The sequence below is a fragment of the Chiloscyllium punctatum genome, chromosome 8 (assembly GCF_047496795.1).
Source record: "Chiloscyllium punctatum isolate Juve2018m chromosome 8, sChiPun1.3, whole genome shotgun sequence".
In the NCBI taxonomy this organism is placed as follows: domain Eukaryota; kingdom Metazoa; phylum Chordata; class Chondrichthyes; order Orectolobiformes; family Hemiscylliidae; genus Chiloscyllium; species Chiloscyllium punctatum.
This window is the reverse complement of record NC_092746.1, coordinates 65,588,703-65,615,391: the sequence shown is the minus strand read 5'-3', so window position 1 is coordinate 65,615,391 and position 26,689 is coordinate 65,588,703. Positions and strand designations below refer to the sequence as shown.

The 26,689-nt window shown below is 40.5% G+C and overlaps 1 protein-coding gene across 8 annotated transcripts in view; it reads left to right on the top strand.

The window, feature by feature from the left end:
- Positions 1–26,689, top strand: part of LOC140480604 (E3 ubiquitin-protein ligase HECW1-like) — a 467,461-nt gene that overhangs the window by 266,503 nt on the left and 174,269 nt on the right. For 7 of the 8 annotated variants that reach the window (XM_072575690.1, XM_072575685.1, XM_072575687.1 and 4 more), the window contains one exon: positions 176–277. The exons of the other annotated variant lie outside the window; for it this stretch is intronic. In XM_072575690.1, coding sequence (XP_072431791.1) covers positions 176–277 — 102 coding nt within the window. The remainder of the gene's footprint in view (positions 1–175; positions 278–26,689) is intronic. 8 annotated transcript variants of the gene reach the window in all.

The window sequence follows — 26,689 nt, the reverse complement described above, 5'->3', positions numbered from 1 at the left end:
AAATTAAAATGCAGCCAAGTTGAGGACATGGTTTTGCTCGCTCAGTACTGTTAGCAAGAAATCAGCATTAATATGGTTTGCACTGATATTTTAGTAATATAAGAGAGACAGAGGAAATTTCTAAGTTTATTTATCAAAGTTAAAACAAAATGGTTGCTTTTCTTTCCTCTCGTAGGTGATAACCCTTTACCACACTGTGCTCAGACAATACGTCAGCTGCCCTCTTTGAGACAAGACACCAACCGTTACCCTACCATCGATGAGCCCCTTCCTCCCAGTAAGATTTTGTTTTATTTGACTTTATTCTGTTGTGTTATCAGCACAGGAAACATTTTGAGCTTATTAGTTTGGAGTTGACTGATTCAGAATTAATTGTTTGAGTGGGTTAATTAGAAAGTGATGAAGAAAACCTCTTGCAGACCTTCCCAGAAGAGAGAGAATTGAGCAAAGACCAAAGTAAAGTAAATGTTCTCCATTTCTTTGATCAAATATGGCTATGTATCAGATACAGAAGATCTATCTTATGCCCAGATTATCAAATTGTATGATTAACAGAGGACAAGACATTTTCACAAACAAGGTGTAAAAACATCAGTTTCTTTTTCAAATTGGACAGTTTGATAAATTGTGAAACTAAGCACACACAAGAAGAATTTGTCTGTTCTGCATTACATGGTGATCACATTTACACAGGTCCCTGGAGTTCAGCAATGAATACAAATCATAACAGTCTTCAATTTTCTAGCAGCAGAGCATTACTCAACCCTAAACCTCAGAAGTTGGAAGTGTAGTTGATAATTTTATTTTACTCCGTAGAGATCATTAGAGTAGTTCTTTTAGATCACCATGTGATAAAAACATTTAAAATGTATTTAATTTCACTCTGTGGTTTATTATCAATTTCAGAGATACACTAAGGGAAAATAGCAGGAATTATCTTGTTTCTGAATGCATGATCCACTCCTTGAATGTTAGACTGGCTACGTTTGTAACCTGGTACAATTAGTTCTGCTCTCACACAGCAGTTCCTTTCTCATTCAACCTTGTGCTTTAAGAAAATCATATAATAGCAGCACCATTTAAGCTAATGGGGCAGAATTGCAATATAACTAATAGTATTAGAAACAGTGTCCCCAGTTCGTCAGTTGTGTTATGGCAAATTCACGTTAATGAAACGGGTGTTATAGCAGAATGACCTGTACATTCATTCTCCCACTCTGTGTCTAAGCCTCTAATTCTCTGGACTTGGCATTCTCAGTCAACTTGCCAGCAGCTCTACTAATTTGTCCCAGTGGCCTTTGCTTTAAGCTAATTGATCAGCATACGCATTTATGATCCTGGTCAAGCAGACATTCCTGTTTCACTGGATTGCAAATATATGGGGCAACTGCCATCCAACATCTGATATTTTAAAATGCAGTTTTTCTGATAAATGTTGTCCACATTCTCCTAAGTATCCATTACAGTCAACTGGAGTCTGAAAAGCTATTTTAGTATTTGCTGTACAAGTGAAGAAAATCGCCACAAATAAAGCTTAAAATGGGCAATGGACAATTATACAGTTTTATTCACTGCAGTCTCTGTCCTATCATATAGCTACTATATTTTGGAGCACAGGGTAGTGCAGATGTAAGACTTTGGGGTTTTGAGGTATAAAACCCATTTACCTAAAAACTCTTCAGGGTTCCGAATTCTTGATTTATAAAATTCAGGTCCTCAGTTGTACTTGACAATACTTGACAACACAATACGAATAACAAGTAGTTATGAGTCAAGGAGAATTTCTTTGATACGACTTCAGCAAACGAGCAGAGGAGATGACATGGAAGTGTCTTAGGTTTTGAAACCCAGGATTCCTTGAATCTTTTCAGTAAAGATTATACCTTTCCCTCTCTTCTCATGCCTCTGAATTAATCTTATATTGTGTCTTTGAAGAATTGCACGTTAGAAGCTTTGATAAACTGTGCCAACCAAAGACTCTCATTTTTCAACTTGTAACCCTGATTCCATGAGCCCAGTCTGAATTAACCTTTTCATTAAGATGAGTGTTATCTGCCATCACCTCACCAGATTAACTACTGTCACACAGTCTGTGACAAATGCCCACCTCTTATCTCAGGAGTTATCATTTAATAGTGCAAACAAATGACAGATTGTTTTGGATGCAAGGGAGTTGCATAAACAATGTTACACCTTCTTGTGAATAGTGTAAATGATCATAAACCATAGATCTAAACATTTCCAGGAATACTCAGGTAATTAAGAACTAATGTTTCTAGCAGAATGTCAGGTAAGAATAGTTTATTTAAATATCGTTGTTTTATTACACATTCATCATCGATAGACCAAAGCCAATTGTGAACTGCTAAAAATACATGGCTATCATTGGAAGACAAAGTATCATACTCTGTCAAGGTGCAAAATTGAAATATTTTCCTGTTTCTTTAAAATTGACAAACATGTCTTGAAATGCATTTAGTGTAATCAAATAAACACAATTTCATAAAGCCAGATTTCTCAGCATCTCCAAGACCATTTGAGTCAGCAAGATTAGTTCCTCACAAGTAGGTATTTTGCTGTTATTTGCCTCATGAGCTGAAATTCAAACTTTATAAAGGTGGCTAATGCAAAATTCTGATATGTTACTTCAGGAGTAGACAGATCAGCAGGAGTAATATTTGGTTAAGGAGGAGTTCCTTTTCATATGACAGTGTCAACATAAACAACAGTTCTGGAACAGGAATGTGATGTACTGAGGGAATAAGTTCCACCTGTATTTGTCTGAGTAAAAAGAGTCAATAAAAAATGGAAACACCTTTAAAATGTAAAATGGATGAGAGGAATGCAAAAAGGCTTAAGCAGGAAGGACAGGATCAGAAAGAATAACATACATTGATAGTAAGAAAACAGAGTTATAGAATAGGAGCCAATAAATGGTTAAACTTAATGTGATTAAAAAACGGATGGACCAGTGGTGGTAGTGAAACAGGGGAAATGAAGGCAATCATGTGTTGGGCAGATTCAGACTTAATAGAGATTGCTGAGAGATAACTGCAGAAAATATTGAACTGGAAACTAAACATTGCAAATATAACATTTTGAAAAAGTAGACAGGGAAAATCAAGAGATGAAGCAGCTAAACTTATTCAGGATAACATAATAGAAGTAAAGAAGAGAATTACAACTACCAACATGAGAAAACTTGTTTATCTGGATAGAAATAAATGCTAGCGAAATATGAATCACACAAAAACACAAGAATTATGAACAACTATAAGTCATTCAGCCCCTTGAGCCTGCTCCATCATTTGTTCAGATCATAGCTGATCTGACATTGGCCTCAACTTCAGTTTCCCACTCCCCTCTTCCCCACCCTCACAACCATTTACTTCCTTATTGATCAAGAATCTAGATAACTCAGGCTTGAACAAACGTGATAACCCAATTTCCACACTCTCTAGGGAACAGACTTCCACAGACCAACAACCCTCGTAGAAGGATATCCTCATTTTAGTTTTAAATAGAAGATCCCTAATTTTTTACCTAGTTTTACACTTTCCAATGAGGAAAACATCCTCTTGGGGTCTTAAATGTTTCTATAAAACCACTTTTTATTCTTTTAAACTCATACCTTACCATATAAAATAACCTCTTTATCTCATCTTGCTGAACTGATTCTAATGTCATTTTGTCCTTCCTTTCTTAACGTGACAAAAATTGTACATAGTACTCTGGATGCATTCTAAGGGATAATGATAAAGACCCTCACTCTGAGCCAGGAACCCTGAGTTCAAGTTTCATCTCCAAACAAAATGATTAGAAAATATCTTCCTGGTCCATTCTGACTATAGCCCTGTAGAGGGGGTAACAAAATTTCCTACTTTTATGCCATTAGTTTGAGGCTTTTAAATGAAGATTACTGATCACTTAAGGAGTCAGAAACTGTGGCCCTGGAAAAGCACAGTAGGTCAGGCAGCATCTGAGGAGCAGGAGGGTTGATGCTTCAGGCGTAAACCCTTCATCAGGAATGCTGCTAGTATTAACCCAGCAGCATAGTGTGGCTTGATTGTAGTGTCTCTAGTCCCATGTGCTCTAGAAATATGTCACGACATCTCTGCGTAAGTGATTAGAAAATACGTCTACTCAGCAGCAGATGGGCCTCACACATTGGTTAAACCCTGGGCTATTTGTCATCTTAAGACAGCTTAAGAGGGGAAGGATAGATTTGCTGACTTGCTGCCTGTTAGAGGGATCTAGTATCAGGAAGGGGTGGCTCACTGACTGGAACACACAGAGCTCTTCCCACACAACCTCCAACAACACCTATCCCATGACCCCAACTTGTGAAACCTCTCTCATGGTGTTCTCCACATCCTGAGACTAATGTACGTGTCACTTGGTGGCAGCCATGAGTTCCCACTGGTGAGAAAACTGCCAGTCACTGAATAGAGAATACCACTCATTCAACAGATTGTTGTGTGGGAGACATGTTTCCAATGAAAGATCTGTCGCTGGGAGAGACCCCCTGGCTCTGGGAAAGGCCCATTGCTGGGGAAATGCTACCCCAGCAATGCTCCCCCATTGCTCATGACTGCCTGTGGTTAGCTTGCGGTTCACTGATAAAGGAAGCAATGTGGGTGTCTCATTGATTCTCCAACAGGTACGCAAGACTCCTATTGCCATCACAAAATTGCTCTCTCTCTCTCTCTTTCTCTATGAAAGTGTCACTACCCTATGTTATAACTTAATGCAATTACAATTTAAGCAAGACAAATCGAACTCTACTCCCATTTTACTTAGCTCCCTGATAGGTTTTATTCAGGCCATTGCAATTCAGGCTTCCACAAGAAACAATAATCAATTGTGAAATATAATTGAAAAAGATTAAAATTTCTTAAGATCCTTCTAATAAAAATGAATTTACTTCTTCAATTACCTTACAGTCATGGTGCTATATTCAAAACTGTGTGTTATCTTTTGAATTAGTTGTCCTTATGGAATTTCTGTCCTTTTGAGTTTGGAGTTGGTATGTATGGGAACAATATATTCCATAAGTGTCTTCTTTGGGACTGTGTGGGAGTTCTTTTGAATTTTACATCTTCACATTTTAGATTGAAGTTCTTTTCATACAGCGGAAATCCCATTCACAAGCATGTTTGATGTTTAATTGCCTTTGTCAAATGTTCTTGTTTGATATCTCAGCCAACATAAAAATGATTAGCTGTGAGAGTTTTATGCTGCGCTTTTGCCCTCATAAACTACGCAAACCAGTTAACAGCCACTCAGAGCTCCAAAACACTACGTTCTTTCAACTAACTTTCCTTTGTGCAGTTTATTAGGAAAGAAAATTCAGTTAAAAATCACGTTGCAAGCATTTTTAAACTGACGTGAAGGGAGATGAAAGGTTTTGTCAATAATGAGAACAGTATAGCTAAATATGTTCTGTGGCTACTTGCAGTATTTGAGTCAGACATAACTCGATGCAATAAACTTAACCATTAAACACTTAAATTCTAATGAGAAACAGAGTTTCTTCCTTAATTCAGTTTAAGTAAAGCAAGGAGAAAAAAGAACTAAATTCGAGGCTGTAGTAAGATGAGATCTATTGGGAGTGTAAAACAAGCATTTTTGAACATGGGCTATTTACAGAGGATTTATCTCTCCACTGCCTCTATTCCTGATGAAGTGCTTTTGGCCGAAACGGCGATTTTCCTGCTCTTCGGATGCTGCCTGAACTGCTGTGCTTTTCCATCACCACTCTAATCTAGACTCTGGTTTCCAGCATCTGCGGTCCTTGTTTTTACCCTATTTACAGAGGATGACAAGAGAGCAGGTCTTATCAGAAGCCTGACCATGGGATCTGATATTACTATGTTAAAGCTCCTTTTGCAAATGGTCAGTAATAATATCCAGAGTAAGGTTTTAATTCTTTAGTTCTTCCCCCAAGTTCATTTACCCCTTTTTTTTTAACATGAATACTTAGCTATAAATATTAAATATTTATTGTCCATTGTCAACAGCACAACTGCCAACCCCACTCAGGCTCCTGCAGAAATTTCATTTGTTTGAAGGGCTAATTTCTGACAGCACGCTCAATTTTCTCAGAGGATCATGTAGGACATCAGCACTCTCTTGATATTTCCTCGGACAACTAACAAATTGGTGGAGCAGGATGACAGCTACTGACAGCACTGACTTTTGGTCTCTGAGCCACATGTAGGTTTGAATGTGGCACCAATGAAGACCAATCAAAGAAAAAACTGTTTCAAAGGGGAAGATGCCAAGACTCTAATTTTCACTATCCATGATAGCTGATTTGCTCTCTGAACTAGGAGCAAATATAATAGATAAGAAGAAGAGTGAAGGGAATTCTGAAGATTAAGCTGGAGACAACAGGATATAGGAGCACAATCATGCCATTTCATCCATTGAGTCTGCTTTGCCATTCTAACATAGCTGATATGTTTCTCAACCCTATTGTCCTGACTCTGTTCTGGCATGATGGCACAGTGGTTGGCACTGCTGCCACAGTGCCAGGGCCCCAGGTTTGATTCCAGCCTCAGGTGACTGTCTGTGTGGAGTTTGCACATTCTCCCCATTCTGCAGGAGTTTCCCCCACGTGCTCTGGCTTCCTCCCACTGTCCAAAGGTGCGCAGGTAAGGTGGATTGGCTGCGTTAAATTGTTGTGTAGTGTCTAGGGGTGGATAGACTTTGTGGGTTAGCCATGGGAAATGCAGCATTACAGGGATAGGGTGAGCAGGTGGGTCTGGATGTGATGCTCTTCAGAGGGTCTGTGTGGACTCAGTGGGTGAAATGGCTTCTTTTCACACTGTAGGGATTCCATAATTCTAATGATCACAGTTTCTTGAAAAGGAAGACAAGGAAGTGAAATTCTTGATCCCCTTACTAATCAAGAACCTGTCTATTTCTGAGACAAAGAGAGGAAGATGTCTCTGCTACTTTTAGGACAGGCTTGTTTCTTTTTGTAGGCAATGGTGTCACTTTGACATTTATTGCAATGTGAGGCTGATTAGGTATATGCAATGACATTTTAGGAACGAGATTCTTGCTCCCTGTTCGGATCAGGAAAAGGGCTCTGGACAGGATGAGCCAACTGACCAAGGCACCATGGTGCAGAAGGCCATTCAAGAGGGGGGAGTTAATAGACAAGTAGTGGTTATAGGGGATTCTATAATTAGGGGGACAGATAGTATCTTTTGCAAGCCGGATCGGGAGTCTCGCATGGTGTTTTGCCTGCCCGGTGCCAGGGTGCGGGACATCTCCGACCGGCTTGAAAGGATATTGGAGCAGGAGGGGGAGGATCCAGTTGTTGTGGTCCACGTTGGTACTAACAACATAGGCAAGACTAGGGTGGAGAACCTGTTTGGGGATTACGAAGCACTAGGCAGGAAATTGAAGCACAGGTCCTCAGGGGTCATAATCTCCGGATTACTGCCCGAGCCACGTGCCAATTGGCATAGGGACAAGAAAATTAGGCAAGTAAACACGTGGCTAAGGGATTGGTGTGGGAAAGAGGGATTCATGGGGCATTGGCATCAGTTTTGGAACAGGGGGGATCTGTACCGTTGGGACGGTCTCCACCTGAACCAATCAGGTACCAATGTTCTAGCGAAGAGGATAAATAGGGTGGTCAGTAGGACTTTAAACTCCTGAGTTGGGGGGAAGGGAAAGTGAAAGCGACAGGGAGTATGGTGTTAAATGGAAAGATAAGCAGCAGGATAGCATGTGTCCAGGCGGATTTAAAATTGAGGCAGACTGGGAATGCAGAAAAAAACAAGGATAACTTAGGACATCATATGACTTCCAATATCTCTAATTATAAGAAAGTTAGCATTAAGGCACTTTACCTGAATGCTCGTAGCATTCATAACAAAGCAGATGAACTAATGGCACAGATCATAGTGAATGATTATGATGTGGTAGGCATCACAGAGACTTGGTTACAGGGGGGTCAGGACTGGCAGTTAAACCTCCAAGGATTTTCAACTTATCGAAAAGACAGGGAGGTCGGCAGAGGGGGTGGGGTTGCCTTGTGAGTTAAGAACAAAATTAAATCTATGGTACTGAATGACATAGCATCAGATGATGTGGAGTTTGTGTGGGTGGAATTGAGGAACCACAAAGGCAAAAAAACCATAATTGGAGTTGTGTACAGACCTCCTAACAGTGGTTAGGACCAGGGACGCAACATGTACCGGGAAATAGAGAAGGCATGTCAGAAAGGCAAGGTCACAGTGATCATGGGAGACTTCAATATGCAGGTGGACTGGGTAAATAATGTTGCCAGTGGATCCAAAGAAAGGGAATTCATGGAATGCTTACAGGATGGCTTTTTGGAACAGCTTGTCATGGAGCCCACAAGGGAGCAGGCTATTCTGGACCTAGTGCTTTGCAATGAACCAGACTTTATAAAAGATCTTAAAGTAAGGGAACCCTTAGGAAGCAGCGATCATAATATGGTGGAGTTCAGTCTGGAGTTTGAAAGAGAGAAGGCAAAATCGGATGTAATGGTCTTACAGTTAAATAAAGTTAATTATGAGGGCATGAGAAAGGAACTGACAAAAATAGCCTGGAAGCATAGGCTCGCGGGGAAGACAGTAGAGCAAAAATGGCAGGAGTTTGTGGGTATAATTGAGGACACTGTACAGAGGTTCATCCCCAAGAAAAGAAAGATTATCCAGAGAGGGATTAGACAGCCATGGCTGACAAAGGAAGTCAGGAAATGTGTTAAAGAAAAAGAGAGATCCTATAAAGTGGCCAAGAGCAGTGGGAAATCAGAAGATTGGGAAGGCTACAAAAACAAACAGAGGATAACAAAGAGAGTAATAAGAAAGGAGAGGATCAAATATGAAGGTAGGCTAGCCAGTAATATTAGAAATGATAGTAAAAGTTTCTTTCAATACATAAGAAACAAACAACAGGCAAAAGTAGACATTGGGCCACTTCAAACTGATTCTGGAAGCCTAGTGATGGGAGATAAGGAAATAGCAGGAGAACTTAACAAGTACTTTGCGTCAGTTTTCACAGTGGAAGACATGAGTAATATCCGAACAATTAAAGGGAGTCAGGGGGCTGAGTTGAGTATGGTTGCCATTACAAAAGAGATAGTGCTAGAAAAGCTAAAAAGTCTTAAAATTGATAAATCTCCTGGCCCCGATGGGATACATCCTAGAGTTCTGAGAGAGGTGGCTGAGGAAATAGCGGAGGCATTGGTTGAGATCTTTCAAGAGTCACTGGAGTCAGGGAAAGTCCCAGATGATTGGAAGATCGCTGTTGTAACCCCCTTGTTCAAGAAAGGATCAAGACAAAAGATGGAAAATTATAGGCCAATTAGCTTAACCTCGGTTGTTGGTAAAATTCTAGAATCCATCATTAAGGATGAGGTTTCTAAATTCTTAGAAGAGCAGAGTCTGATTAGAACAAGTCAACATGGATTTAGTAAGGGCAGGTCATGCCTGACAAACCTGTTGGTATTCTTTGAAGAGGTGACAAGTAGGTTAGACCAGGGAAACCCAGTGGATGTGGTCTATCTAGACTTCCAAAAGGCCTTTGATAAGGTGCCACACGGGAGGCTGCTGAGCAAGGCGAGGGCCCATGGTGTTCAAGGTGAGGTACTGGGATGGATTGAGGATTGGCTATCTGACAGAAGGCAGAGAGTTGGGATAAAAGGTTCTTTTTCAGAATAGCAGCCGGTGACGAGCGGTGTCCCGCAGGGTTCAGTGTTGGGGCCACAGCTGTTCGCATTATATATTAATGATCTGGATGAAGGGACTGGAGGCATTCTAGTGAAGTTTGCAGATGATACGAAGTTAGGTAGACAGGCAGGTAGTACTGAGGAAGTGGGGAGGCTGCAGAAGGATCTAGACAGTTTGGGAGAGTGGTCCAGGAAATGGCTGATGGAATTCAACGTGAACAAATGTGAGGTCTTGCACTTTGGCAAAAAGAATAAAAGCACAGACTACTTTCTAACGGTGTGAAAATTCGTAAAGCCAAAGTACAAAGGGATCTGGGAGTGCTAGTCGAGGATTCTCTAAAGATCAACATGCAGGTTGAGTCCGTGATTAAGAAAGCGAATGTCACTTATCTCAAGAGGGTTGGAATATAAAAACACCGTTGTGCTACTGAGACTTTATAAAGCTCTGGTTAGGCCCCATTTGGAGTACTGTGTCCAGTTTTGGTCCCCACACCTCAGGAAAGACATACTGGCACTGGAATGTGTCCAGCGAAGATTCACACGGATGATCCCTGGAATGGTAGGTCTAACATATGAGGAATGGCTGAAGATCCTGGGATTGTATTCATTGAAGTTTAGAAGATTAAGGGGAGACTTAATAGAGACGTACAAGATAATACATGGCTTGGAAAGGGTGGATGCTAGGAAATTGTTTCCGTTAGGTGAGGAGACTAGAACCCGTGGACACAGCCTTAGAAATAGAGGGGGTAAATTCAGAACAGAAATGCAGAGACATTTCTTCAGCCAGAGAGTGGTGGGCCTGTGGAATTCATTGCCGCAGAGCGCAGTGGAGGCTGGGACGCTAAATGTCTTCAAGGCAGAGATTGATAGATTCTTGTTGTCTCGAGGAATTAAGGGCTACGGGGAGAATACGGGTAAGTGGAGTTGAAATGCCCATCAGCCATGATTGAATGGCGGAGTGGACTCGATGGGCCGAATGGCCTTACTTCCACTCCCATGTTTTATGGTCTTATGGTCTTATGGTCTTATGGAACTCAGTGAAAAAGCACAACTGTACCATCATGGATAACAGAGTAAGCTGCAAAGCAGGACAGAAGGGAATTCTTGAGTGTTAGCCGGATTTGCAGACAGCCTCCTTCCATTTGTAATCTTGTTATTAAGAAGGGGAAAAAGATTCTCGCTTTCCTTGTCTCCAGTGTTCATTTTTGAAAGACTAGGTTATCACACTCATTAGCTGTCACAGAAAGTTTTATTCAGCTAGTCACTCACCTTGATCCTGGATTTTTGTTAGCAATTTCTATAACAGACACATTTTCCTCTCTCTGTTGTGCCACGCCAGTGAGAATTCTAGATGTCTGAGTGAAATTTCTGCAATTGTCTGCAATCTTCTCATTTTCAGTTTGCAAGGCTTGGTTCTGTTGTTTGGCTATTAAGAGCTTGACTTTTCCCTTCAGTAGTCTCACTGATATAGTTAGACTGTGCTAATTCCAGTTGAGCTCTGAGCTGTTCATTCAGCTTTAAATTTTGCAAAGGTATTCTGAGCTCAATAATCTGGTCATGTAAGCTCTTGCTGAAAAAACACTTCAACTTATTGATGGGCCGCCCTTTTAACTATCAGATTTATCTGCAGATTCACAGTTTTGCAACACTGAACGTTGATATGATCTATCTTAGGCTTAGGAATACGTTCAATGGAAAAGTGATCTCTATTAATTAGTTGAAGTTGTACTTTTGGTAGGTCTTTTGTGAAAAGTGACATTTTTCTATGATCAAGTCAAGTTCATGTTGATGTTCTCTGTGCCTGGTCACTAAGATTTATTGCATACAGCTGGCTTCTTCCTGTGCAGGCATTCATTACACCTTCCACTCTGACTGAAGTTTCACTGGGTCTTGAATTTAGTCTGAAGCTGCAAAACCTCCTCCTTACATCATTGGTGACCTTTTTTCAACACCAGAAATCTTGAAGTCTCATGTTTCGTGTTAATAGTTAAGTATTGACTTACTTTTACCGAATGAACATGCTATTTGCTGTATGTGTACCTTGCCTTCAAGAGAATTCACCTTACAGACTCCATATATACAGTGTTGTGTTTCTGCCTACCAGTTGGTCTTCTGTGGACTTATCAGCTGCTCGGTGCAGAAATCATTTGGTTTGTTGTAATGTCTGTTTCTCAACTTATTATGTGTTTTACTGCTTTAAATAATCAAACCCATGGAGTTAATCAGTCGTTGGTGGACAATTGATTATGACTCATTATCGTTGCCTTTACACAAATAAAAGGTTACTTCCTCGTTCCCCTGCAACAGTCTGGCTTTCCATTCTAGAAGGACTGAATTTTTCAGAGTCTGTTAATCGAAGAATATCTAAAACTAGACAAACAGTTTTACTTAATAAAGAATGGTGATGATTATGAATTAGCTACAGGTCTCTTTCATCCTTTTTCCTTTGTACTGAGGTGAAGTACACATCCGGCCTCTTCCTTTGATTCTTCTATATTCCAAGTTCCAAAGTTGAATGGAGAGCAGTCTGAAGATTTCATGCCTTAATCATAGAGTAGCATAAAAAAAAGAGACATCTTCTCCAATATCTAATTCAAAACAGTTTATCTGCCATTTACTAAATCTCTACATTATATCCTGCAGGTCTATTATCATCAATGACATCAGAATCTTACTGTGGGCTTGTGACACGTACCAAATAGTGTTCCTTCTATCCTTCTGTAAACCCCTCCTGCTGGGTCTTCTGTAGCCTGCTATGATCTCTGTTTAATTATCCATGTTACCACTGCAGCCTTACCCTGCTCTCTCTTTGTGGACTCACAACTCTCAATAAAACTTGCCAGGTTGGGTTCCTGCCAGAAGATAGCATCCTATTTCTTCATATGCTTGTCATTGGTGTATTTTCTGGGAGCTTGTTTCTTTCCCGTCTCTAAGTGCTTTCATTTGTAAATTTTTGCTTACTGTGTCTGATTGATTTCTTCAGTCTATCACTGTTTCTTCAGCTTCAGGGATGGCTTTCTCATTTAGAGGTTCAGTAGCTCAGTGTGCTTTGACGTCTTCCATCTGTTCCCCATTGAAACCATACTTTAAAATGAAATTGACACTCTTGTGTTTGAGGTGCAATAAGAGTCACTGAAAGTAACAATCATTACGTTACTCAACTTCTTCAGGTATTTCATGAGATACCTCCAGGACAGGTGGGACTTGAACCCCACAGCGTCTGGCATAGAGCTAGGGACACTACCACTGCACTACAAGACCTTCCTGAACATAATTATATCCTGAGGATAATAAGACAGGCCATTATACTGTCTTATCCACTCTTTAGTTCCATATGATCCAATATCACTTGGCATTGCTCCATCTGAACATGTTCAGTGACTATACTCAGAGTAAAACACAGTTTCCTTTATGCTACACAGTCCACAATCATGTTCAGTTTAAACCTGATAAATTTACTCTCCGAACCCATCCTCTACAGTTAAATCAGTCGCCGGACTCAAAATAATAACTCTGCTTTCTACCCACAGATACTGCCAGACCTGCTGAGTTTTGTTAACAATTTCCATTTTTGTTTCAACTTGACATTTAGTTGTATCTTAAAAATAATTTCAGGAATGGCTCTCTTCTAAAAGCCAAACTATGTAAAATCCCCTGGAGAATGTTTGAAATTTAGGCCAATGGTATAAAATGATCAACAGAACCTGACTGCACACTACATTCTAGATGTTTTTCCTTTTGATTTTCATTTATTCATGGGACATGAGTATCATTGGCTGGGCCAGCATTTATTTCTCATCCCTAATCACCCCAATTGCTTTGGGGCTGTAGTTACATGAAAGCAAGACCAGGTAAGGACTGTAGATTAATTTTCCTGAAGGACATCAGTGTTCCAGATAAACTTTTATAGTCAAGAGAAAAAAGAACACAAATGCTGGAAATCAGAAACAAAATCAGAAATTGCTGGAAAAACTCAGCAGGTCAGGCAGTACCTCTGTCAAGAAAGCAGAGTCAACATTTTGGGTCCAGTGACCCTTCTTCAGAGCAGGTTTTTACAACATTTGACAATGACTACATGGTCATTGTTATGCCCAATTTTTATTGAACTTAAATATCGCCATCTGTCATGATGGCTTCCAAACCCTTGTGCCCAGATGAAAGTAGCAAATGCTGGAAAAGCTCAGCAGGTTTGGCAGCATCTGTGGAGGTAAATCAGAGTTAATGTCTTGGGTCGAGTGACTCTTCCTCAGAACCCATTCATAGCCACATTACATCCCTCGGTGACTGCCTCTAGCTCAGACTCACCTCATGTGGATTCCGACTCAAAGTTTCATCCTTCGTGCTTTGAATCCACCCAGGACCATAGGTAAGTTCACGATGTTCAACGTTACACAGACAGCTGCTCTCGCTACACCCTGTGATCCACGCTCAGTGCTATATGTCTTCATATGAACACTCTCGAGCACTCTTCCACAGTCACATCAACAGAGTTTCTGTATTACTACTTCAGTGACATTAGCACTATGCCACCTCCTTCCCAAATTGAAATTAATAGTAGGGCGATCAGGTAGGAGTGTACATAACAAGATTCCATAAATATTTCTTTATGTTGCACAGCCAATTTGATATTTTTGCATGTTAAACATAGAAATTAAGAGCAGTCGGCCATTTGGCCCATAAAGCCTGTTCGACAATTCAACGCAATTGTGGCTGATTGTCAACCTCAGCATCATACTCCCATGCTCTCCCTCTACCCTTTGACGCCTTTAGCTGCTAAAAATTCATCTGTTTCTTTCTGAAACATATTCAGTAACTTTGTCTTGTGTGCCACCATTCACCACCCTCTAAATGAAAAAATTTGTTCTCATCTCTGTCCGAAATGATCTGCCATGTATCCTGAGATAATGGCTCTTTGTCCTGGGCCCCCTGACTGAGGGAAACATCATCCCTGTATTGAATATTAGAATATTGTAGGTTCCAATCAGATCCCCTGTCATTCTTCGAAGTTCCAATCAATCACACAACCAAACCTATATCCCAGATTCAGTCTGAAGAACATTTGTTGCACTGCTTCTATGGCAAGTTTTCTTACGTAAGGAAAGCAAAGTTGCATATAATACACCAGGTGTGATTTTATCAAGGCCTTGTACAGCTGCAGGAAGACGTCCATACTCCCATTTGAAACCTTCTTACAATGAGGGCCAACATAGCATTTGCCTTCCTAATTACTTGCTGTAGTTCCCTGCTTGCTTTCAGTGATTTGTGTACAAGGACATCCAGATTCCTTTGTACATCATCTTTTCCCAATCTATCACCATTTAAACAATACTCTACCATTCTGTTTTTCCTTCCAAATTGGATAATTTCACGCTTATCCATGTTCTACTGCAACTGTCGTGCATTTTCCCACACACCCAAAGTGTCTAAATTGACCTAAAGCCTCTTTATATTCTTCTCACCACACCTTCTCCCACCACACAAACTCCCTTGGATTATCAGCAAATTTACATATGAATATGTGAATAGCTGGAACCCAAGTAGTGACACTTGTGGTAGCCCACTTGTCACCACTTTCTACTCAGACACATTTATTCCCACACTGTTTCTTGTTTCTAAACCAGTTCTCAATCCATGATGGTATATTACCACCAATTTCATGTGTTTTGATTTTGCACACTTACCTTCTTATGTGGGATTTTATTGAAGGCTTTGAGAAAATTAAAATATGTCACATCTTCTGGCTCCCCCTCAACAATTCTATTAGTTACTTCCTGTAAAACCTGAGGAGGTTTGTCAAACACATACAACCATAAATCCATGTTGATTCTGTATACTCTTACTGATATTTTCTAAGTGTCCTGTTATCAAATCCTTTACATTAGACTTAAATATTTTCCCCACTGTTGCTGTTAGACTAACTGATCTGCAATTCCCAGTTTTCTCCCTCCCTCCTTTTTTAAACAGTGGGGTTACATTTACATTTTCCAGTTTGCCAGGAATGTTCCAGAACTTAGAGAATTTTGGAAGATGACAACAAACACATCTACTATTTATTTGGCCACTTACTTAATAACCTTGGGTGTAGATTATCAAGACCTGGGGATTTACTAGCTTTCAGTCTCATTAATTTCTCCAACAATATGTTTTTACTAATATTAATATCCTTAATTTCTTCCTTTCTAAAACATCCCTGCTGCCCTGGCACTTCTGAGATATTATTTACATCTTCTTCTGTGAAGACAGTTGTAAAGTAGTTAATTAAATGTTCTCCACAATTGATTCTCAGATTCAAATTGTAAGGGGTCTACATTTGCGCTAAACTTTTCATTCTTTTTACATACTTGGAGAAGTTCTTACAGTTTGCTTTATGTCCCTTGCAACTTTACTCTTATAATCTATTTTTCTCCTTTAAATTAGCCTCTTGGTCATGCTTTGCTAAATTCTAAACTGCTCCAAATTATTAAGCCTTGTATTTTGTCTGACACCTTTAATGGGAATGTGGGTTATGAGTATTGATTCCTTGAAGAACACATTTCAGATAGTTGTATGGTGGTACATTGTGCAGCTTAGAGGGGACATTGAGCTATCATGAGTAGGCCAATTGAAAATCTCCCATGTTGAACCAACATGGTAAGCTAAAAATTGCCTTTGTCACATGTGTGACAGATCACTTTTCACATTCAGATTTTGACCAGATCCTGCTTAATGTTAAAATTTTTTCGGCCAATCTAAAAGAGTGTATGTCCTGTTAGAAAGTAAATATTAATGTTCCTTTCAAAACGTTACAGTGAAGCCAGAATCAAATGTTCAGGTGAATAATCAAACTGGGAATTAAGTATTGATTCTTGGATCTAGTTTAAGCTATTCAGTGGCTTGTAGCTGATACATACTTTTAATTGTGTATTTTTATCCTTTGTCTCCTTTTCCATCTGTCTTTAGTTATTCCTCTTTACTTTCCCATTAAAACAAATGATTGCTTGTTGACTTTGGTTTGACACTGGCAGCAATGCCTGTGCTCTAATCATGTAGTTTCTCAGTTTTGTTCTTTTCAGACAGACAGAGCTGTAAACATTTGATTTATGATTTTTGCATGGTCTCTGGCTCTTTAACATTATTTGTTCTCTCCTCAAATGGACATTTTATCTTGCCTTATTTAAAATGGAACAATATTAAGTCTAATTTGCTTAGGTGATGGTATATGGATGACCAAGAACTAGGAATTTAAAAAAGTATTCCTTGTATAGGATTTGTGGGGCTTAGAATGAAATGTGCAATCTGATGGTATCAGGTTAAACCTTCAGAATGCACTTTATTCCTCATATTTGGGGCATGAAGCCAGAACTATATCAGGGTGAGGCTTGATATTCTTGGGTCATATATCCAGCCAAGAATTAAGAATGCACACAATTGTTGTAAAATGTTCATGAGGTTAAAGTGGGATAAAGTGATAGAACTGGGAAAGTCTTATTTTATTATCATAATGGGCATACCACTGGAATGAGCAGACTGAAATTTGGCATTGTTTACATGCTGAATTATGCTCTGTAAATAACACAGCTGAAGATTTGCAAAAGAATTTAAATTGGTTACGTAATTGAGTGAACTTAAATGAATTTGAGACATTACAAATAGGTAGATCGATGTGTCCCATATATATGGAATCAATGGAATTTAAATGAATGCTAAGTATAAAAAACAGAATGGGATTTTAGTAAATACATCACTTCAAATATCCAGGCAAAGCCTTAGACCACATGTAATGCAATATAAAACCACTTTAAGAGTAGCAAGAAAAGTAAGATACTTAGGGTGCTGAAAATCTGAAATAAGAACAGAAAATACTGGAAATAATCATTGTGTCTAGTGGCGTGGAGAGAGAAAGAGAGCCCATGTTTCAGATCTTGAACTTTGTCTCAACTGGAAAATATGAGATTTTACAGATTTAAAATACATGGAGAGGCAGGGAAAGGGGTGAGAGGATAGAATAAAAGGGATGAGGAGTGTGATAGAGAGGAGAAAAGGAGAGATTAAATGACCAAGATGATGATTTGATGCAGAAGGGGATGATAATGGTGCAAGTAAAGAAATCAAAAAAGTTTCGAGGGAGGTGTTAATGGAGAAAGGTCAGTTCCAACAGAGGCCATCCAAAGACAAAAGCAAAAAAAATGCAAAATAAAATGGAGGAGGAGATTACAATTTATATTTAATGAACTAGATGTTGTATACAAGGCAGTCAGTTTAGGACTAGGAATAAGCCATTCAGCCCCTTGAAGCTGCTTTGCCTTTGAATCAGGTCATGTCTAATATAATTGTAAACTGGCATTCTCTTACTTAACAAGCGTTTGTTGAAATGTGTTTGTCTTAGAAATATTCAAGGACTTCACTTCCATCACCTTCACAGGATGAGAGTTCCAAAAGCTCATGACTTTAGAGAGAAACCAATTTGCCTGTTTTCTGTTGAAATGGAGAAGCCCTGATTTTTAAACCATGATCCCACTTCTAGATTCTCCCATAAAACGACATATCCTCTCCACAGAGAACCTGTCAAGTGCCCTCAAGATCTTCAAGACTGAATCTTACATTCCTGGAACCACTCACCAGATGTCCCAGAGTTCACTGGCATTCCTTGCACCCTTGGTGTCTGTAAGTTTATTATGCACCTGGACAAGTCCTGTCAATCTGGAGCTACCCTGCACAATGCCTGACATTTGCCCTGGACATTGCTGGAGGAAGGGGGGAGGAGGTGGTGATATATCGGTTCCTGCTTTGCGGCTGGGGTTCTCGATGGGTTCGAGCTGACATGGATTTCCTTCTCCCCCAGGATCAATGGTGGAGGCCAAGACATCAGACCATGCCAGCCTGATCTAAGGTTCCCAATTGGGCTAAAGAAGCATGACCAACAGGAGGAATGCCCAGCAATGTACTCTTCTCCATTCTGTCAGAGTACATCTTCTCTCTGAAACCTCGCACCCACTCTACCTCTGGTATTGTACACATCTCCTACCAATGCTCATGATCTACCACTCTCACTATTGTCTGTAACATCTTTCCATACTCGTTGTTACTGACCCTAATTCACAACAACACCACTCACTCTGTACAGTGTCTGAACTGTCTACTCACTCACTCAGGCCATGCCCCTCCCTCACCAACGGTAACAGCTGTGCCACCAACTTTCATCTTCCATACTATCGACCTCTGTCTAATTCCAGGAGGAAAATACTTTATAGCAGATGGAGTCAAGACGGGTGGTGTACTGCCCACCGTTCAACTCCTCATCCCTAATGAGGAGAACATCCTGAGTCTGAACAGCCCAAGCAGGCATGGACTGGTGTCAGGGGCTGCCCTGGACATTCTCTACTGGGACTTCCTGAGCAAAGGCTACAGTAATATGCACCTGGTATCTCTGGCTGAGGGGATAAAACACACTAAGTAAAACACGAGGAAAGAATGCTATGAGCATCCAACTCAGCTCAGACTGCTAGGAGAGCAAGCGAACAACCCAGAAGTGAAGCCTGATACATTATCCATGAGCTATTGTATGTCTGAGAGCACACAGTGTCCTTGCTGCAGCATTACAATGAGAGTTGCTGGTGCAGCATTGAAGTGGGCCAACATCCTGTACATGGTTTGGAAATGTGCCATAAGTATTCATGGATGCTGGTACATGTTGGATGCCAATGTCCGTGTACTTAGGTGGATACAGCCAGTAGCCATAGACCGTTGTGATGATGCTGCTACTTTAACAAGTTAATGTTGTTCTTGGCTTTTTTTTTCCAGAAAGGTCGTAAAAGACACAGACTCTGAAAAGTCTAAGTTTGAAGGGTTTTAGGGCCAATTTGATTATAGCTAACAGATACTGCCTCAGGCAAAAGGCTTTTAAGTTAAAAAAAAACACTTATACAATGAAAGGGGAGTGGCCAGTTCTCCCAGCTCAGCTTTTCTCTGGTTTGGTTTGGTTTTTGGCAGCCTGGCCTTTCACTGAAAGCAGTCAGGCAGTTGTGAAGCTGCTGGACCCAAGGGAAGCAGGTCATTGCTGACCCCCCTTCTCTCTGACATGTTTTCTGTAAGATCCTGTGTTTGATTTTACCTTTGTGCCAAGGGTGTTTATGAGGATTGTTGCAAGTATTGGGAACAGCATCATTTAACTGGTACAATCTGTTGGGTTTTCAGATAGGTTAAGTTATTCTGTGTTCTGCTCTCTTTTGTTTGTGTTTCATTTGATAATCTTGTGGTTTGACCAGCTACATCCCTCTTGGAATATGCACATTATACCTGCTTAAAACAACTAACATACTGCTATACCGTGCTAAGTCTCCAAGATGTTCTACAGCTTTGACCCAACCTGACTTGATTCTGGTGTATCTGCAGTAACAAGGTATCAGGAGTGCTTTTCTGTGACAAACAACATTCTGTGCTACATCAAATCCATCAGCAGCTAACATCCTGCTAATTCCCACAATGCTCACTATTGGGCAATACCTTTCTGGATATTGTACAGATTATAGTTATCAACCAGTTATTCTTCATTTTGGGTTTCTCCACCAATATCACACAAAGGGTGGTGAGCGCCCAGAACATGCTGCCAGAAGAAGTGGTGGATGAAGACAAACAGCAGCATTCAGGAATCACCTCAATGATTATCTGAATAGGAAGGGAACAGAGGGATACCATCCTCTAAGTGATGACATTTTTAGTTTGGCAGGGCAAAATGTGGCAGTACAGGCTTGGAAGGCCAAAGGGCCTGTTCGTGTGCTGTATTGTTATTTGTTCTTTGTTCTTAATACTGCCATTTGAAAAACCAGAAATAATTCAACAGGCCAGTTTTCCTTTACTTGACCAAAGATTAACAAAAGAAAGAAGCTGTCCAAACAATTTAACTGGGACTGTGACATTAATATTTTACATTTGAGCTTTGAATACAGTATTAGAACTAGCAGCTCTTTATCCTGGCCATTTTCTTCCATTTCATACTCTGAACACTAGTGTTACTAATAAAATTACAGTGTTCTCACAACTTACATCCAGCAGAGGGCAACTTCAGTTCCCATTTCTGCTAAATGTATCATTAATAAGGTGTGTCGTATTTTGCTGGTCTGCAGTATTTTGATTAGGGATGCAGTGTCTGTGCATGTGACACACTGTCTTTAGACCAGGCATTTTTTTCTGCTAAGAAGCTCAGCTACACTGAGGAATTGGATATGAACTGCACACTGAGCAGCAGAGAAACGACCAGCCAAAATGATGTTGCAGATGGCACTCTCAGTACAGGTAGGATGCACATGGCCAGGATGGAGAACTGAGTAACAACTAGCAGAGTTTTAGCCAGTATTGACTTACATCAATATTTAGCACAGTAATATTCAGTTGCATATTCTGTTATTAACTGATTGTATCTGAGGCGAGAGAACTGTTATACTCTCCCTCTCCTTCAAATCAGCTGCTATCACGCCGCATCTCAAAATAACAATTAAGGATACCTCTGTTCTTGCAAATTACTGCATAATGACATCCTTTATTTTTTTCCCCAAATCCCTGAATATAGTGTCACCTCTCAGATCTATACTGAAACTACATGCTTGAATCCCTCCAGTTTTCCTGTTCCTGCCACAGTTCAGTCCTTACCGAAGTCACAAAAATAGTCCTACATGATTGTGGCAAAGATAAATGATCCTTCCTCATCCTTCTCCAGCTGTCTGTAGCCTTTCAGACAGTCGAATTCAGCATCCTCCTGCATGGAGTCTCATCCAGCTTGGGTGGCTGGCATAGGGCTTAACTGGCTTCATTTTTATCTATTTAATCATCATCAGAAAACGACCTGCAATGACTCTTTCTGCTCCTACATATTTGTTTCTGGACTATCCCAGGGATCCATTCATAATTAACCACACCTCCGCCCCCTCCCCCCTCCCCCCACCCCCTATTATCTCATCTATGAAATGCTCCCTTTCAGCAGCACCACCTGAAAACAAGATGTTACTTTCTACATGAGTGCAGATAACACTCAGATCTAATTCACTACCACCTCTCCCCACCCCTCCACTATCTCTAAATTGTTAGCTGCTTCTCCAATATCCATATTGGATATGCAAAAGTTTCTTCAATGAACTATTGGAAGACCAAAGTAATTGCCACCAAAAGAAGCTAGATGAATTGCAGCCTTGCCATCGTATATTTGATGCCAAAATGAACTTCTGCCTACATAAGGGAAGATGAAGTAAGAGACCTTGGAACATATGCCTTTGAAGGTGGCAGAAAAGAAAGCTAAGGAATACATATGGAATGTTTTCATTCATTCATAAGTTATTGAATACAAAAGCAAGGAGAAAGTACAGGATTGTATAAAAAGCTGGTAAAGCCACAGTCAGAATTTTCTGTACAGTTATGGTCTCTACGTTACAGGAGGAACATAATTTCTCTGGAGACTGTACAGTGGAGTCTCACAAGAAAGGTGTAGAAAGTAATGAGGAACCTGGATAGAATGAACAGAGAAGGCTTGTTTCACCTAGTGGTGAGGCTGATTTCCAAGGAATACAGATTTAAAGTGATTTGTAGAAGGATTATGGGAAACACAACGTTTTTGATGAGTGTCTAGAATTCTCTGTCCGGACTGGTGGAACGCACGCTCTGGAATTTCCTCCTTAAACCTGATTACCTCAACTTCTTGTTGCTCCCTAGAACCCACCTCTTTGGCCAGTCATGTATCTTAATAATCCCTTGTGTGAACTGGTGTGAAATATTGTTTGTTACTGTCCCATGGAGGACCTTGGTATATTATATTGTACTGAAGCTGCAATATAAATACAATTTGCTTTTGCGATCAATAGAAAATTGACAGTCATCAACATCCACTAACCTATGAGCTGAATCTTACCAAAAATCTGTTAAGTGTCAATTTTTATGAACTTCATGGGGCATTTCTCTTTGTGATCCCTAGCTGGTTTTCTCACACTATCTTCCTAAATTTGCCTCATTTTCTAAGCACTGCACTCCTAATGAAACCTACTCTACATTTTCTCTCATTTGTTAAAGGCAGAAGTGCTGGCCACTACTGAGACCTCCCAGGATTCCCTGAGGTGGTGTCATCTTATAAGCCCAAGTGCATTTGGCCAAGCACTGACTGTCCGCAACATCCTTGTAAGGTCCTTTTGATTCCTGGCCATATTGGACAGAGGGTAATTGGCATCCTGCTTTGCTAGCAGAGATGGGGAGTGTGGGTGGAGGTGTGGGGGGGTTGGTGTGGCAGGATACGTGCAGTCGTTGTCCATGGAGTGTGCCTTGAGATATGGTTAAGTGATGGGGGGGGGGTAGCTAGAGGAGCAAATAGCAAGCTTCAGTCACCCATTAACTCTTTTCAGCTTTCACATTTGTCACCGTTTAGTCTCTGTACAGCGGTTGGGAGAATGGGAAACTGGATATCAAAGAAGGAAGATGATGTAATAATGAGATGTTAATGCATGCTAATTGGCCTCACACTGCACACGAGTGAGAATCTCAACTTACAGTTCAACACTTGGTTAAGAAATAGGACTTTTACTCCAACTTTCTCACAAATTCCATGTCATTCAAGAGCTGGGAAGATTCCACCTCATCTTTATGCAGTACCAACATTATTTAGAGATCTTCAAATGTAAGATGATGTTTGCAATTTCCTAGTCTGAGGTCTTTTTCGGACCTTTCCAAATATTAAGCTGTTCAATGATCCATTTTCTCAGTTGTATGCTGACACAAACCTGATGCTGAAGTGTTGATTTGTATTCCATCTGATGGAGGATAATTTTATTTTGTTTCATATCGCAGTTAAAAAGATAAATGATAATGGATTGGGTCATAGTCAGAGTTGTACAGCATAGAAACAGAGCCATTCTGACCAGATATCCTAAATTAGTCTAGTTCCATTTGGCAGCATTTGGCCCATATCCCTCTAAACTCTTCCTATTCATGTACCCATCCAGATGCCTTTTAAATGTCGTAATTGTACCAGCCTCCACCACTTCCTCTGGTAGCTCTATACCATACACGTACCACCCTCTGTGTGAAAAGGTTGCCCCTTAGGCCCCTTTTAAAATTTTCCCCTCTCACCTTAAACCTATGCTCTCCAGTTTTGGTCTACCCTATCCTAGGGAAAAGACTTTGGCTATTCACCCTATCCATACCTCTCATGATTTTATAAACCTCTATAAGGTCACAGCTCAGCCTCCATTGGATGATTCTATGGTTGATCAGAAGACAATCACTGTATTAGAACTTCTATATTTGTATAGGTACATAACATGAATGAATTACATGGTTGGCAAAAAATTTGAACAGGCAGAGGTTGTTTTGTACATCTTAGTGACCTGCAAAACAATGTATTTGACATTAAGCAACAACGATTATTCATTAAATTGCAGTAATTTTCAGCCACAATGTTTTGTTCTTAAAGTGAAATAAGGTTGGCTTCTTAATGTGTAAATTGAATGGCTATGAATTAAAAACATACCAATCATTTGTGTGGTTATTCACTTTGGACTGAAAAAGGATAGGTCAGGGTACTTTCTAGATGCTATGAAGTTAAATACAGTTAATGTCTAAAGAGACTTAGGTGTTCAGATGCTTCTACAAAATATCACAATCAGATGCAGAGAATGAGCAGGGAGTCCTAATGGAATTGATTAGAATCCCTACAGTGTGGGAACAGGCCCTTCAGCCCAACACCGAACCGCCGAAGAGTAACCCTCCCAGACCCATTTTCCTACTACATTATATTTACCCTGGACTAATGTACCTAACCTATACATCCCTGAACACTATAGGCAATTTAGCATGGCCAATTCACCTAACCTGCACATCTTTGGATTGTGGGAGGAAACCCATGCAGACACAGGGAGAATGTGCAAACTTCACACAGTCACCCAAGGCTGGTTTTGAACCTGGGTCCCTGGTGTTGTAAGGTAACAGTGCTAACCACTGAGTCACCATGCCACCCAATGCTGGCCTTTATATCTAGAGGACTGGAATAAAAGGATATAGATGTTATGCTGCAGTTATACAAAACCCTTGTTACACTCCACTTGGAATACTCTGATCAAAGTCTTCAAGATATCAATAGGAAAAGACAGGGTAGATAAAGATAAACTATTCCCACTGGTTGGGAGTCCTAGAACAAGGAGGCATAGTCTGTAAGTTAGGGTCAAACAATTCAGTAGAGATGTCAGGAGGCGTTTCTACACAAAAAAAGGGAGATAGATGTTTGGAATTCTCTTCCACAAACGGCAGTGGATCCAAGATCAGTTAATCTCTGATTCCTGACATTCTATTATCTATTATCATTTGTCTTCACAATTTCTGACTGTCAATGAAATCTCCTGTTTAGAGCTGTCTGATCACTTGCTGTTATGTAATTATTCCCTACTGGGCAATAACAAACAGTGAGTCTCTAGTCGGAATTGGGAACAGAATGTGACTTAGAGAGGGCAGTTAGACCAAATGTAGTTAAGCATCAGTAAATGACGTGGCCAGGTGGTTAAATAGAGACCAAATTGAGAGAATGGTGTCTGTGTGAGGGAGTGTCAGCAATGCTAGCCACGTGCCAAGAGATTTGTGTTTGTACATTGACATGCCATTATTTTGTCAGTGAAGTGCAATGTCAGTTTGCCAATGCTTGTCTGGGTTCAGTCAACAGAACCACATCTTCAGGAGCTCTATACTCTGCTCCACCATCACCATGGTCGTAGCATGAGCATCAATGTGGTGAATGTGCTGTGCCAGTTGAGAAACTAACTTATCACATCAAAGTTGTGTGTGTGCTGAGGGGTAGAGAGGGTGGGGGTGGTTGCTGCTGTGCTCCAATCCTCCTCCTATTCTAGATCCATATTAATCATTCAACTTTTCACCATAATCGGGAAATTCCACGATCATACTTGCATGACGTAACCCTTTAATCCCTTTGCTGCATAGCACCCTTGGCCATTTCATAATTAATGGGGCAGTTTTGTCCAGCATTTGCCTCTTTTTAAGTAATTACTGCTAACTTCTGCATCATTTGCAAGTACCAATGGCACCATGAAATGTGTTTTTCTCAATATTAGAAGCCTAACCATGTTCACTCTGCATTCGTTGCAACTGAGCAAGGAAATGGTTACAAATGAAAAGTAGCAGAGTTTGCTGGTTCATGTGTGCGTCCCTTCAATTCCTAGCATCCAGCAGATGTGGAACCCACACTTTCATCCATTAATGTGACCCTGACTCCACTCACCCTGAGCATTGTCCCAGCCATTTTCCGGTTGCATTTCACATCTAGGGAAAAGCAAGTGGTAGCAAGGAATACAGCTCATGCTGGGCACTGTCATCTCTAGGCTCTGCCTGGTTGACAGGTACATCCTCCCCACCCCCATCGTGAGCCTCCACAACCCCTTTTGCTTCACACTACACCCACAGCCCAGTTCCACCCATCTCCCCCATATAAGGAGTGAACTTTACCTCCAACTGACCTTCCAGGCCTTTGAGCACTAATATTACCCATCCCTACACATCTTACCCACCCTGGTTTCTCTATGTTCTCCCAGTGGCCACTGACAATAATTTCCCACTGCCTAGCATGTTCTTCGATGCTGTTCTGCCTACCATCTTATACCTTGAGTTTTCCCCAGTTGGAAGCTGAAGTCACCAGCTGCTAGCTCTCAAGTGTTGAGAAATCTTCGTGTCTAGTTTGCTGAGCACATTTGATAAGATAGGAAGTTGCATATTAAACAAACAAGACATGCAGTTGATGAGATATTTACAACAACAGTCCCTATTAATTGTGAACTTGCTATTACCCTGCAAAAAGCTTGCCTTGGTACCTGGCAGATGCAGCTCATCATTGAGATTGGCCTCTCAAGATTTCTCATGCAATTCTGCCACAAATCTTGCCATAGCCTATATTGTTCAGGCCCCTATACAATTCCATTCATTACTTTTGTATCTAGTCAATCAAAACTCTTCAGAATTTTA